The 14,712-nt window shown below is 43.2% G+C and overlaps 1 protein-coding gene across 4 annotated transcripts in view; it reads left to right on the top strand.

Annotated features, from left to right (window-relative positions):
- The window catches only part of CAMK4 (calcium/calmodulin dependent protein kinase IV), a 198,274-nt gene that overhangs the window by 165,028 nt on the left and 18,534 nt on the right, over window positions 1-14,712 (top strand). For 3 of the 4 annotated variants that reach the window (XM_041752192.1, XM_041752191.1, XM_041752194.1), the window contains 2 exons: window positions 5,944-6,034; window positions 8,052-8,126. In XM_041752192.1, coding sequence (XP_041608126.1) covers window positions 5,944-6,034; window positions 8,052-8,126 — 166 coding nt within the window. Of the gene's footprint in view, window positions 1-4,122; window positions 4,165-5,943; window positions 6,035-8,051; window positions 8,127-14,712 lie in introns of those variants that run through there. The other variant, XM_041752193.1, reaches the window with a different exon arrangement.

Below are 14,712 nucleotides of genomic sequence, written 5' to 3'. Positions count from 1 at the left end.
TTACTCTACAGATAGAGTATTTGTCATTTTATGCTGTTTTTCTTTTTTTTAAATATTCTTTATTTAAATTCCATGTAGTTAACATATACTGCATTATTAGTTTCTGAGGTAGAATTTAATGATTCATCAGGTGCTTGTAACACGCAGTGCTCATCCCATCCCGTGCCCTCCTTCATGCCCAGCACCCAGTGACCCCATCCCTCCACCTCCTCCCCTCCACCAGCCCTCAGTGTGTTTCCTAGAGTTCAGGGTCCTTTATGGTTTGCCTCCCTCTCTTTATTCATTTTATTTTTTCCTTTCTTAACCTTGTGTTCATCTGTTTCTTAAATTCCACATATGAGTGAAATCATATGGTATTTGTCTTTCTCTCATTAACTTACTCTTTATGCTTTTTTAAAAAAGATTTTATTTATTTATTCATGAGAGACACAGAGAGAGAGGCAGACACAGGCAGAGGTAGAAACAGGCTCCCCGCAGGGACCCCGATGCGGGACTCGATCCCAGGACCCCAGAATCACGCCCTGACCCAAAGGCAGATGCTAAACCGCTGAGCCACCCAGGGATCCCCTTTATGCTTTTTTCTTGAAAGATAATATACTTTAAAAAAAAAATTGAGCCAGCAAATTAATTGTGCTTCCCTGCCTCTTCCTTTTCTGCTCCCTTTTTCTTCTTCTTTTTATTCCTTAAGGTTTTAATTAAATTCGTATGCAACTGGTTATTTACTCTTCCAGTTTCTTTATTAAAAGTTACGATTAGTCAAGATTCAGTAGTTAGATGCTACAGTTGTCAGATTTATTATTTCTTTCTCCACTAAATTATTAGGTTTTAGAGATCTTCCAAAATGGCCTTTTAGTTTTTAATGTTTCCTTGCTTATCTCTGGTTAACTTTATGATTATTTTCAACCCTTGGTTTATTGTAGAATAACCAATTATCTCATTTCTCAATTTTTCCTCTCCTTTTGTCTACTTGTGATGAATCCCCATGGTTTAATCTGTAGCTAAGATCAACAATATCGTGATAGGGTCTCTTTCTTCAAAATTGGGTATTTCTTAATCAGTTCTACGTCACTGACGTAGGATTCCTGAAGGGTCCCCGAGACCCTCCTTTCAGAGGGTCTGTGAGGTCAAAACTGTTTTGTCATAATATGAAGGAATTTCCTTTCACTTAGGAAAGGATTCCTGAAGGGTCCCCGAGACCCTCCTTTCAGAGGGTCTGTGAGGTCAAAACTGTTTTGTCATAATATGAAGGAATTTCCTTTCACTTAGGAAAGTACGATGGAATTTTCCAGGGTCTGTATCGTGTGTGATTTTACAATAGGCAACACAGAAGCAGATCGGAGAATATATTAAACAAGAAATCAAAGAAATTTCTAAAACTTAAAAACAACAACAAAACAGCACTTGTTACTTTTTTTGTTTTAGAAAATAGTTATATTTTTATTAGAAAATATGTTACTATATCATGAGTTTATTGCTTTTTAAAAATAAAGTGTATTTTTTTAATTTCTCAGTTTTAACCATTAACATAGTAACTAAGGTTAGATAGAACTCATGTAAGCAAAAGCTCTTGGAGGTTCTCAATATTCTTTTTTACTATAAAGGGGTCCTGAGAGCAAGACGTTTGAGAACTGGGGCTCTGAAAGTGTTGCAGCTTCTAACAATCGTATTTTCTTGGGGGGAAGACAAAAGGTCATATTCCACGTTTTCCTTTTTGCTTGGCCTTCTAGCGTGAGATACTGTAAAAGGTAAAAATACTCACTGTTGTTTAAAGACAATCAGTGGGTCCAAGCAAAAATAAAAGAGTGACTCCTTCCGTTTTGTCAGTCAAATACATGTAAACGTCTCCTACCAAATGTGTATGTGATTATATGTCAACTTTTTTTTTTAAATTAATAAATTTTTATTTAAGATATTTGACAAGGTTAATAAAATTTTTATTTAAGATATTTGACATGTGATTCCTTCGGCCGCCAATCACCATAGTTCCACCAAAGCCAGAGTGATGATCTTCAAAATAGCACTTTTAAAACAAACTTTTGTTCAATCCACAGCCGTCACTGTCCAGAGGTCTTCTTGGATCTCCACTTGAATATGGACATACTTCAAAAACTCCCCACTGTAATCTTTGAGGTCCAACTTCTTTAGAGCCCCATTTAGGGTCTAAACAGATAAATGATCTTCCTGGTTCTCAAACATCCTCTAAACATGAATGAGTTCAAATCGTATTCACCCCTAAACTATCACACCCTAGAACTGTACAGATTGTTGGGATACGCCAATACCTTTAAGTCCAGACACTGTTTTCAAGTGAAAAGCCTTAATATTCATATTCCTATCTCTTCCTTTTCAGACCATTCTATCCTCTGTCCCATGTTTTTGGATTTTGATGCTCTCTTTTTAGACGAAGCAGCTTCTTCAGTATATTCCTCTTGTCCTAAATACAGATTCATTTTCTTTGGTTCAGAACTTACTATGAATTCATTATTGTCCACCAATTTGATATCATACCCATCATCATTTTCAAGAGTTGTTGCAGCCTCTTCCACTGTTTCTGACTCTTCAATAGGAGAGAGAGATCCATCATCATCCAAGTATTTGTATCTACGACTGTCAAAATCTTCCCTTTCTAAATCTTCACCAACATTCATTTGTTTCAAGGATTCCTTGAGATAGTATTCATACTTCAATTTTTCAAGGTAGTTGAAAAATCCTCTTGCCACCGCTTGCTCAAAGCTTAAAATCATTCTCCATGGTAATGGCTTTTTTACATTCTCAGATTCTAAAAATGGGAACCCAGATCCTTTGTCTTTAACTTGTTTCTTATTTATTTGGGAGCGTCTAGTGGTTTTTCTTCCTTCTGGTCTTCCCCTTGGTCTTTCTTTTGGCTTATATTTCCTCTTTTTACGTTTCTTTTTTTTGAATCTTTCAAAAATAGCTTTTAAAGTCAGTGGTCTTGGTTCAAAAGAGGAGTCACTAGATGAATCCCTTGCTTCAACACCTCCAGAAGAACGAGCAAACTCTCTAATAGGGTTTCTTTGCCCCTGTTTTGGTGAGTAAGGGACACACTGAGTCTTAAATAAGCTGCTACCAGAAGAATTATCACTTTCATTGTCAATTTCTACAGCTGAATTAGATGCCATTACAGGTTGAGAAAATTCGTTACTTATTCTCCCCCAAGTCCTTTCCAAATTGTATTCACCACTTGTTTGCTTCAGAGTTCTCAGCAACCACGCGGAAGGACTATATGTCAACTTTTAATAATCTCTCTACAGCAAGAATTTATAGCAAATGATCTCATTTCTCAATTTCTGCCTATGTGTCTAAAAGCCAGGATCGTGACCTTCGTGATTTCATTGCTTTATTTTGTTTTTAAATATGTTCCTCCTAAAAAAAAAAAAAAAATATGTTCCTCCTTAGTCTGTTATTTTCCCTCAAATTTTTCTCCTGCTCTCTGGCCCAGCTCTCCTCTGTGGAGTGCCCCATGGTGTCGTTTAGTTTTGTTTTGTCTTAGTTTGGACTTAGAACAGCAAACTCCGGCTTCTGTCCCGGAAGGCCAGGCCGGTGCTCGGGCCGGTGCTCAGCCCGTGTAACCAGTCCCTGCGGGGCCGGCGCTCGGGGGCCCCGGGCACTGCCGCGCGGGTTGCTGTTCCCAGCGCCCGGCCGACTGCGACGGGCTGCGGCCCGAGCCTGGGCCCCCCTGGCCTTCGCCGGCAGAGCCCGCGTGTGCGGCCCCGCGTGTCGGGGTCCTCCCGCCGCCTTCCGTGGCCTGTGGCCCGCGGCCCGGCTGCTCCCGGGACTGTCACGCTCCACGCCGCAGAGCTGCCCGGACTCGCCCGGGGGTCGAGGCCATGACCCTGCAGGGGGAGGCGCGGGCCCCGTGGGTTCTCGCGGGCCGCGCTCGGGGAGCCCCTGGGAACCTCTTCCTTCCACCAGCGCGGCCTCGGCACCTGCGACTGCCAGGAGCCCTGCCGCCTCCTCCCGGTGCCCGCCGCCTCCTCCCGGCGAGCCCGCGACCAGGTGGCGCAGCCCCAGCAGGCAGCAGGCCCAGGGCCTCCGTCTGGTCCCCCACGCACCCCCGAGCCCGCAAGCTGCCCGCAGCCCCGGTCAGCAGCAGCCTGACACCCTGTCCCTGACGTCTCCACCCAAACCTTCTGTTTTTCTCAGGTGAGCTGCATATGACTCCCTGTCCCCAGACCACTGAGTGACACCCGGCAGGCCCCACACACTGTGACCTCTGCCCTGCCCACTTCTCTTACTTGCCTTGCAGAGAAACAAAAGACTTCTTCCCTCCCCTAGACTGAAAAGGAGAAAAACTGAAGTGCCCCAGCAGTTTTTTCTTTTAACCTCAACAGAAAATTGGGCAAAGAATATAAATGGGGAGTTGATGCAAGAGGAAAACCAAAAGGCATGTACTATAGCAGTAATCAGGAAAAGACAAACTAAACCAAACTTAAGATGCAGTGTTTACACTGTAGCTCCACAAAAGTTAAAAGTACAGATTTGGTGAAGATGTCAGAAAAACAAACACATTGTTTGTGTGAGTAAATATTGATGGAGTCTTTTAGGAGAATGATTTTGCAACATATGTAAGAATTTAAAATATGCCTTTTGACCCCACCAGACCTGCTTCCAGCTGCCTGTCCTAGAGAAACACTAGCAAAAACACCCAAATACCCAAGTGCTGGAAGACTTATTACTGCATTATTTGTAATTTTTAAAAACTTGACTGTTGATCAGAAAGGGACTAGCAAAATAAATTATGATGCATCCAACAAAATGGATGCAACTGTTAAGTAGAATAAACTGTAGTGATTTGTGGGAAAGGTTTCAAAGCCATATTGTTAAATGAAAAAAAAAGCAGTGTCGAAAATAGTAATCCTACATTTATGTAAGAAAATGGAAAAATCAGGAGTATCTCCTTGCATACATATATTCATATTTGTGAATTGATAGAAAAACTTGCAAACCACTTCATAGTGATGAGTAATTACTTTTGGAGAGGGTCTGAGACGAGGGGAAGCAGGATCAGGTAGGACTTCCACATTCACAGTGAGAGGATATTACATGGTGATAACACGTGATTTATAAAATAACTTAAAATATAATAAAATGAATAGGGTTGCTACAGGCATTCCATAAGATCATCTCAGATATGCCACTAGGTATTGATAGTTGGATTTACTAATCCTGAGAAAGGCCTAAGAGAGCATTCATCATCTTTATTTTTTTTTTAAGATTTTATTTATTTATTCATGAAAGACACAGAGAGAGAGAGAGAGAGAGAGAGAGAGAGAGAGGCAGAGACACAGGCAGGGGGAGAAGCAGGCTCCATGCAAGGGAGCCTGAAGCGGGACTCGATCCCGGGTCTCCAGGATCACACCCGGGGCTGAAGGCGGTGCTAAACCACTGAGCCACCGGGCTGCCCCATTCATCACCTTTAAACAATATTTATCCTATTAAGGATCGTCCTCTATAATAATTACTCCCATCTAAAATTCTTGTTCAAACAGTAATTATAAAGTCTTCGCTATGGTTGGGAGCTTCTAGGATGACACATACAATGATACTTTTCAGATAATAAGCCAGACAAATTTGCATATACAGAACCTTGACTTAATATAATAATTAGCAGATTTGAACTGATACGTTAATATGCATGAAGAGAATTGCAACTAATATTCTCTGAGGAGCAAATATTTTATTTCTGGCAGTTGATTTTATGCACATTAAACTGTATTTCACTTTTAGGTAACTGTATATAAGCTGTTCTTGAATTATGAATAGTATTTTCCTAAATGGTGTTTATTTTTAAATCATCATATGCATGTGTGGTTGAATCATATCACATAGTAAAGATTATTCTAGTTCTGAAAAGATTAAACATAAATGTTGGAACCATAAATACAGTTACTGGAATGTTAATTTATTATGTTCCCTATTTAGTACCTACATGAAAATGGGATTGTCCATCGTGATCTCAAACCAGAGAATCTTCTCTATGCTACTCCAGCCCCAGATGCACCACTAAAAATCGGTGAGGACATTTCCGGAAATCTTATGACCCCTTTCCTGTAGCAGAAGAAATTTATTCCGTGGAATTTTAAAATATTGTTCATCCAGTTTTGTCTCCATTTAACTTCCTTGGATAGTTGATGTCTGTAAAGGAATAATGCATTGTTTTTGGAGGTCTGTGTTCTTTCCTGATATATTAACCTGGAATCAGTGCCTGGAAATTGGTGCTCCAGGTTGGGACATAAAGGAAACATAGCTCTTAGAAATCACAGGGACTTCAGAAGGTGATGGTGTATTTTGTAGATAAATTTATACAGAAGAAAAATCACAGATAATATAATCTCTTTTTTTGTTACTTTTTATCACATAAATTAGTTGGAGCTTAATTTTAGATACTCAAGGACTTTGACACAAAATGCTTAGTACATATCAGTGAATTTAGGATCTGACTCACTTGTTTATATGAACAGAGATAACTGAGATCTGTCTTTCCCAGAGTGCCCTCCCTAGAATGCTGGTTCCTCAGCTGAGTGCACAAGCGTAAAATACTATAATTTCCTTTGAGGGAAGTGGCAGTAGGTTTGTGGAAGTGCTAAGGTTGGTCAAATAAGTTAGGAAATGCCAACTTAAACAAGATTTTATTTCCTTAGGACTTCCCAAAACTTTAAAAGTACTACTAATTTGTGAACTGACATCTAAATTAGCACATTCTGAGGCTTTTTCCCAAGCCTTATTTGACTCTGGGAACCTTGTTTTTTCTCCCAGTAAGAATTTTGAAGAACTACAAAGGTGAACTTTGTGAAATTCCAAACTATTCAAAGAGTTCTTTAAATCGACATTTTAGAAAAAAGTATACTAAATGTTACTTTCCCTGTCTTTTCATTTGGAAATAATAATAAAAGAACTTATTTTACAGGCGTTCTCCTTAGCAGAATCTGTGTTAAATCCTCTGAAGGGCTTTGCTCTTTTGCCACTGGCCTGTATAATGTTAATCTGCTAAGTTCGCTGCATTAGAAGGGTTAACACCTTTGAAAATTAAGTTATACATATCATGGAAGAGCCCAGACAACATAATGTGCTTTATGAATGCAAGAACCCAAAGAAAAAAAAAATACATACCCAAGTCCTGCCAGGCAGCCAGCTTGTTCTTGTAATCAGCCCTGAAAGGCAGGGAACAGCAGGGAGACTTCCATTTCCTTTGACATCACTTTCAAAGATTTTATCCTTAAAGAAATGCCTTTAAATGGATGGACAGATACTAATTTAGACAGGAGAGGCTTTCTTTCTGAAGGACTTCCTGCCGCTTTCCCTGATAAGGATCAGCACCTCCGTGGAAATGTGGGTTTATCTTTGAAGTCTAAAATGGCATCAATTCTGTACCTGCCTCTCTTGAAGAATGGCCTTGAACTGTTTCCTGATGTTTCCTGAGCGAAAGAGATGTAGCCCAGCAAGGAGACCATAATGGTAGCAACTCTGGGTGATGTTTTACCGGAGTAATATTCTGAGGAATAAATAAAGAGGATATTTGGAAAAAAACCAAACCAAAACAAAACAAAACATCGTATTCCTCATCTGAAAGTAAATCCTTTTCCGTGAGATATACTAAGGAATGACTTTATTTTGAAGCAGAATGAACCTTTTGCTATTTCTGTTCATGTCTGTGACATTCACAAAAGCCTAATTTTTATTTTGATCTCTTCCGGTGCATTACCAATTGTACCTTAGAGTTACTGTTTCATAAATTAGACAAAATGCAACTGTTGCTTCAAGAAGAAACAGCTTATTTGCTAAAAACTAGGAATTATAGAGAAGAGCATAAAATGTATTTGGGAGTCATATTTTTCTCCAATTTAAAGCAAGATTGGAATTATTATTATTTTTCAGTTTCCTCTCCCAGATGAGTGGTCCCCTTCTATATCTGCCCGTCATCAGATACAAAAACAAATTAGTCCGTTTCATTTTAAGTAACAGAAGTGTGTGTCATCTCATAAAAGCTGAGAAAAGACCTGATTCACTAAATTTTTCTCTTGTGTTGTTAGCTGATTTTGGACTCTCTAAGATTGTGGAACATCAAGTACTCATGAAGACAGTGTGTGGAACCCCAGGCTACTGTGGTATGCTCTTTAATACTGATGTTTACTTTTATTGCTATTGGAAATCTATTTTTGTTTAGTGATTTAATTTCTTAACTCCTAATATCTCTAAAGTGTTTACCGTGTGGGGGCTCCTGGGTGGCATAGTCGGTTAGGCATCTGACTCTTGATTTCAATTCAGGTCATGATCTCAGGGTCGTAGGGTTGAGCCGCACATCGGGCTCCACATTTAGCGGGGACCATGCTTGGGATTTTCCCACTCCCTTATCCTCTGCCTCTCCCCCCACTTTCTCTCTCTGTAAAAGATAAAAATAAGTGTTTTAAAACACTTACAATATGATGCAAGTGTCCATGAGGAAGGCATATAGAAATGACACGCAGACCACTTCTGCATGAAGGGTTGAGTGATGTCGGTTTGAGGGCACCCCTCTTAGGAACAGAGGGAAAGAGGGAGCCCCAAGGGGTAAGCACTGGGTGCTCTGCACCTGTCTTTGGGGCAGTAGCTCCTCTTGAACCCACTCTGGGGTAGAAGGACAGTTACCAAGGAAGAGGGCAGGGAAATAGCTTTGTTTGTGGTTGGAAGTAGGACGGTGAGCCCTCAGTCACTTTCCTTACCTGCTTTTATTTGGGAAGGTGTGTGAGGAGTTCAGACAGCATTTAGGACAACATAGTCCCTAGTCCGTCCTCACTGAAGCCATGCACCTAGCCCTACTAAGACAAGGGCCTGAGGCGGGGTCCCCACCAAGGGCCCCAGTCTCTGGACATGGAACGTGTGACAGTCCTCACACCTGAGAACCGCATAACTGACTCGTTTTGACATCAGCCTGTAGAAGGCACAGTTAGATATCCACTGAAGCAAATATGTGATTACATTCACAGAACTGTACTACTAGAAGAAGCTGTAAAGTTCACTTACTAACATTCTCATTTTGCGTTCCAGAGCATGACTTTCCCAAGATTCCCTGTGTGGTTGTTAGTGGGCCAGAGATGAGAATTCATGTAGCCAACATCCTAAAAACAGATTTACAGAACTCCCTCCTCAAAAAAGCAATATAGATAAAAATCAATACATCTTTCCTTCATAGAAATATTTACCAGTTATTGTTTATAGCTTAAAATGTTTTTTCAAAGCTTTTATTTTTAAGTAATCTCTAAACCCAATGTAAGGCTCAAACTCATGACCCCAAGATCAAGAGTCACATGCGGAGCCAGCCAGGTGCCCCTAAAATGTTTTTTATTTTAGTGTTTTAAATCTCAAAGTATGACTTGATCATTGTAAGATGTAAAAATCCAAGCATATGTAATCACTCTTAATAGTCTTATGCATTCTCCTTCATCTTTCTCCGTGTTTCCTTAGTCACATAAATATTTTGTAAGTTTGCTTTTAACTCATTAGTTTCCCTAGTGAATCGAAAATATTATTTCCTTGTTTCTCAATTGTCCGTAAACCCAAGTAATTACACAGAATTAAGTATAACCTATCTTTCTATTAAATCTTTACATTGTGCCAAATATTCTTGTTCTGGATCTTAAACTCCTTGACAACAAGAGTAGTTTTTCAACTGATAAATTCAGAAAACTCCAAGTAACGGTAGCTTGAACAAGATAGAAGTTGCTTTCTCTCACCCAGACCTTTCCTATCTCGCTCTAGCATTCTTTAGCATGCTTCCTCAGGGTCCAGAATGGCTGCTGGAAATCACTCATTACATCTGCGTTCTACAAGAGGAAGGGGGGACAAGAATGTACCTTTTCACTATTAAATAGACTTGCTAAAGCTCCATGTCACTTCCACCGACACTTATTGGCCAGTCCTTGGTTACCTCCTGTACGCTGTGTCGTTTGGCTAGACATGCTGGGCCCCCAAGTGAATTCAGGGTCGTCTCCCAAGTATGAGTATTGCATCAGACAGCTCACTAGCTCTACCACAGACTTAATAAGAGGAGGATTCCCAGTCCTAGAAAAGAACCCACTGAACTGCACCATGTTCCCTGTCGGCATCCTCTTGTTTTGTTTTGTTGTTGTTGTTGTTCTGGGGTTTTTTAAATATATTTTCCTTAGAACTGTTAGCTGACACTCTCTCCCCGACCCTTTCCTTCTGATGGTGCCGTAGATATTTCCCCTTTCTCTAATTTGTGTGTCCTTATTTATCGTCCTCCTGTATTTCTTTCGTGCCTCCCTATCTCCAAGACTTAAAAAGAAAAAAAAGGAACCCCGAATTTAGTACCACGTACCAAGCAAGGTTGCCCGTTTGTGAGCTCTCACTGCTGACCACAGTCGGTAGAAGCTTTGAACGAGAATTGACAGAAGAGTGATAGAGCACAGTAAGGACTTCCCAAAAGGAAGCTGGTGGGCAGTTTAGTGATCATCATGTGGTAGCAGACAGTGTCCCAAAGAGGTAGGTAGGCTGGAGCTGCTGCCCGAGAATTTGCAGCCCTGTAGCGGGAGGTTGGGGCGAGCCAGTCCTCTAGCCATCCTTCAGGGCCCCTGCTGTGATGACCAGACGGCCGCGTCCTCTCAGTGGCTTTGGTAATAGTGATAAGAACAGTTCTTTGTTGCAGCACACGGAGCAGTCATTCTGGGAGGGAATGATCCACTCATTGGTAAAACGAACAGTGAACGTCTCGCAGACGCCGTGTTAGGCTCCGAGATGACAGGAGGGAGAGCCATATGGTCTTGTCCTCAAGGACTTCATGGGCTATTTAGGAAGAAACGGCCATATCCAGTAAACCAGTTTGTTAGGATAGCTTCTCCGTTTATCTCAGCTCAAGGCTTGAGGGTACTTGATCCTCCCTAAAGAAGTCTTTAGAGAGGAGGGCATGTGAGCTGGACCCGGAAAGTTGAGTTCAGCAAGGAAAGAGGTGGCCACGGGCCTTCGTGGGCAGGCGAAGAAGTCGGGGAGAAGTGCCGGCCCCTGGCAGCGTGCAGCCTGCTGGTTGCTCCGTGACTTCACACGACTGCAACATAGGTTCTTCGGTACAGAGACTACAGATGCGCTTGGAGAGGTAGCAGCGACCATATTTTTTAAAAGAATCTATAGAGCAGGCTAAGGAATTCAGAATAGTGTCCTGACAAGGTCCTTAATCAGGGCAATTATATTTTAAAATCAAATCTGTATCTCACAGATACCTTGATAATGACATTATGGCAGATGGATTGGACGGAGACAAGAGTTCAAAAGAAGACAAATTAGAAAGTATTATAAATTCTCTTTCCTGTCCTTCTGCTGTCAGAAGTCTACACACAGGGTGCTGTCGCTCCCATAAATAGCTTCTCAGCATAATGAATGCGATCTGTTCTACATCCAGTCATTTACTTTTTTTTAAATATAAAATGATTATAAAAATACTACTTCAGACTCCTGTCACTGCCATAAACAGGCCCATCTTGCAGATCGTGTCATCTACTAATGGAGGCTTGGTTTCCGTTGTTCTTCGTGTTTCCCTGCAGATACCCACGCCATCCCGAGGCTAGTAACAGGGTGACTGAGTGTGACCCAGATAATCCTGCTGCAGCGCTGTGGGTACAGGCTCGCCAGGAAGCAGTGATTTGCTATATTATAAGTAAAGGGGGGAGAAGCAGAAAGGAAGCTGGGCGTGGAAGGAGGAAGGATGGAGAGGGAAACTAGAAGTGCTCTGGGGACTCCAAAGTGCTAAACATAGGTGCGGAATTACTATTGTGTAGGCAGAGGCAGGCTTGGAAGTCAAAACTAAGTAAGTTTGGACCTTGGTACAAGATCAAGGTCTAAATTATATGTAAATAGGCATATATTTATTCATACATACTCTGGATCCAAAGGAAATACACTAAATTTTACTCAAAGTGGGAGTAGAGGTGGAGGCTGGGTTTTTAGGGTGCTCCTGTGTATAACAACCCAGAGGACCCTGGAAAGACTGAGTCAGGGACAAACAAGTCACAGAAACCCCAGGGCATGGGAGATGGATGACCTACAGCAGAGGAAGGATGCACAGTTGAAATACTTAAAAATTAACACAGTAATGAATATTTTTGTTCGCCTGTCTTACAAGTAGACTGTTTATCGGCAAGGCCGAAGCCCCTGTGAGGGCCGCTGGGTTCTAGCATCTCTCCCTGCACCACCTGTAAGCTCTGCCATCCGTTTGCTATGTCTCCTCGGAGAAAACTCGGTGTGGAGGAATCTGCCGTTGGTAGGATGAGTTGGAAACGAGACCCAGTGCGAGACTGGTGGGAATCCCCATCGCCCTGCAGAAGGCGTGACTCACACCGACACTTTATACTTGACTGAAAACGCATCTGAAGCCCAACTAGTTGGTGGAGAGGAGAGGCGTGAGCTCATTCCCTTGCTCGTTGCGAGATGACCTCCGGGCCGGTCATCCTCCCGTTCACTGGGTCTTGTTTCCTCCTTTACTGGGAGGCTTTCTCATTCCATCTTTTCAGGGACGGGCTGTGTGTATTATACCATCTGTCATTTGTCAGGAAATACACAAGTGAGAAGCACCCATTCAGTCTCATTCACAGAACCTTTACCCCGGGCTATTAATAACAGAGGGTTCTCCTATAAGTGAATTGCAAAAGAAAAATCACAGATGCTGTGTGTTTAAGCAAATACTCATTATTTCCTGGGAAATGTGCCCAGTTGAAAATAAACTCCAGGCCAGAAAATTAAAATCTGTGATCCAGATAAATGAAATCAACGAGTAGTGCCCTGAAATGACCATGAAGAGATTCTCCACATCTTGTTGGGAAAAGAAATAGGTCTCAACCACCCCACCCCCCGCCGCCCCCAAATCCATGAGGTTAGGGCTCCTGATAGATGGGCCACAGTGTGCGCACTCCTACTACCAAGATGTCTTGAGTGGTTTTGCTGTTTGAGGCCTGAAGCCCGGGGTTGCTCACCCTGCCCATGCCAAGCGCAGAAAAGAAGAACAAGCTGTTAGAGTAGAAGACAATCTGAGAAAGGGCGAGATTAGAGACTGTCTCTGTCTAATCCTGATTTCTATTTCGTAAGCTTAGTTGATTGAACTATGTACGTTCATCTTTTGTACTTCTACCTATCTACCCAAATTCTATTTGGAGGGTCTAGAAGCTGTTCAGAATTTATTTTCTGTTGGCCTTTGCCAGGGTCCCATTAGAGATGATCCTATGTTGTTCCATGTTATGTCTTAAAGAAATAGCTTATTCTGGTCACTATATCACAGTTAAAGACACTGTTTCAGTAGCCTGGAGTGAGACAGAACAGATTTCTGTCTACGTGAGCACACACGTGTGTGACCAATGTAGGGGTATTTAAGTGAAGGCAAAGAAGTAAGTCTAATAATCTAAAGTATAAGCTTTCAGAATACTTACATTAAGAGATGGACTTTTGTTCACCTCCAGAGGACTAAGGAGCTAGGGTGAGATCAGAGTGTCAGATTATACTGGTAATCTAACCCCCCGGAGGATGGTCTCACCTGAGAACAGATGAGATACCCACAGCGATGACCTTCTTTTCATAGTGAACCTAAGAAACAGCAGAGGAGCACAGAGTAAAATGTCAAACGCAGGGACTGTGATCTAACGCCTGACAGGCTGGGGTGTGTACGCGGGGTCCTGTGGGGCCAGCAAGGGACAGAGGGGAAGCAGGCAGCGGAGGCCGGGTGGGTGGGGGAAGCGTGCCCGGGCCCATCTCCCTTTGGCACTCACGGCCCTTCTTCCTCCCTCGAATAGGCTGTGGGTTCAGCCGCCTCCGCACTTCCGAGACTGGCCCCGGGGCCAGGGGTGGGAGCGCCGAGGCAGGCCAGAGCTCGTCTTGTGGTCCCCCCCGCCCCGGACCAGGCCTCTGCCGCTCTACAGGTTGTTGTCAGCTGTCCCAGAAGTCTTCAGTCCAGAGGAAAACGGGCCTCCTGGGGTGCGCGGATTGGTTTGGCACTGCCCTGAGCACAGTGGATCCTGTGGAGCTCCAGTCACACGCCTGCTCGGGCCTCTCTTCGTGTAATAAGTGCCCACTGAGCCCCTGCTGTGCAGCAGGCACTGTTCTAGGTGCTGAGGGTGCAGTGATGACACGGTGAGAGGCTCTCCTTTAAGGATGCCATATTGGAAGTGGAGGGGCCAAATAATAAAATGAGGATGTCGATACACAGATAGGTGATGCCTTGGGAAGGAGGATGGGGGTGCTGGGGGCCTGGGCTGCTGACACAGGCCCACTGGGAAGGGGAGTGGAAGAACAGACTTGGGAGAGGTACACAGATGCTGGGGAGAGAACATTCTGGATAGAGGGGACAGCAGCGCTCGGGCAGGAGGGAGGCCGTTGGGTGGAGAGTGGTGACAATGGGGGGAACAGGTAGGATGGAGGATGCAAGAGCCCTGACTAGAAGGATAGCGTTCACGTGGGAAGGACTGTGGGAGCACAAGGGCTGGGGCCTGGGGACGTTGCAGTGCCGCTTAGCTCTTCAGGTGGAGGCGATCCGTGGGCAGGATGGTGTGTGTTTGACATTCAGGGGCAGGGACGTGGCTGTTGACAGAAGCGTGGGCTCTGCCACCATCTGGGTGTTAGGTCAGTCCTGGGGTGCTGCGGCACCATGACTAGGGTGGAGCCTGAGCGGCTCACCCAGACCCCGGGGCCGAGATGGAGAGGCACACCAGGACCCCAAGG

Source organism: Vulpes lagopus, chromosome 4 (genome assembly GCF_018345385.1).
Source record: "Vulpes lagopus strain Blue_001 chromosome 4, ASM1834538v1, whole genome shotgun sequence".
Taxonomy (NCBI): domain Eukaryota; kingdom Metazoa; phylum Chordata; class Mammalia; order Carnivora; family Canidae; genus Vulpes; species Vulpes lagopus.
Note: the sequence above shows the minus strand (reverse complement) of the source record. Positions and strands in the feature narration are given on the sequence as shown.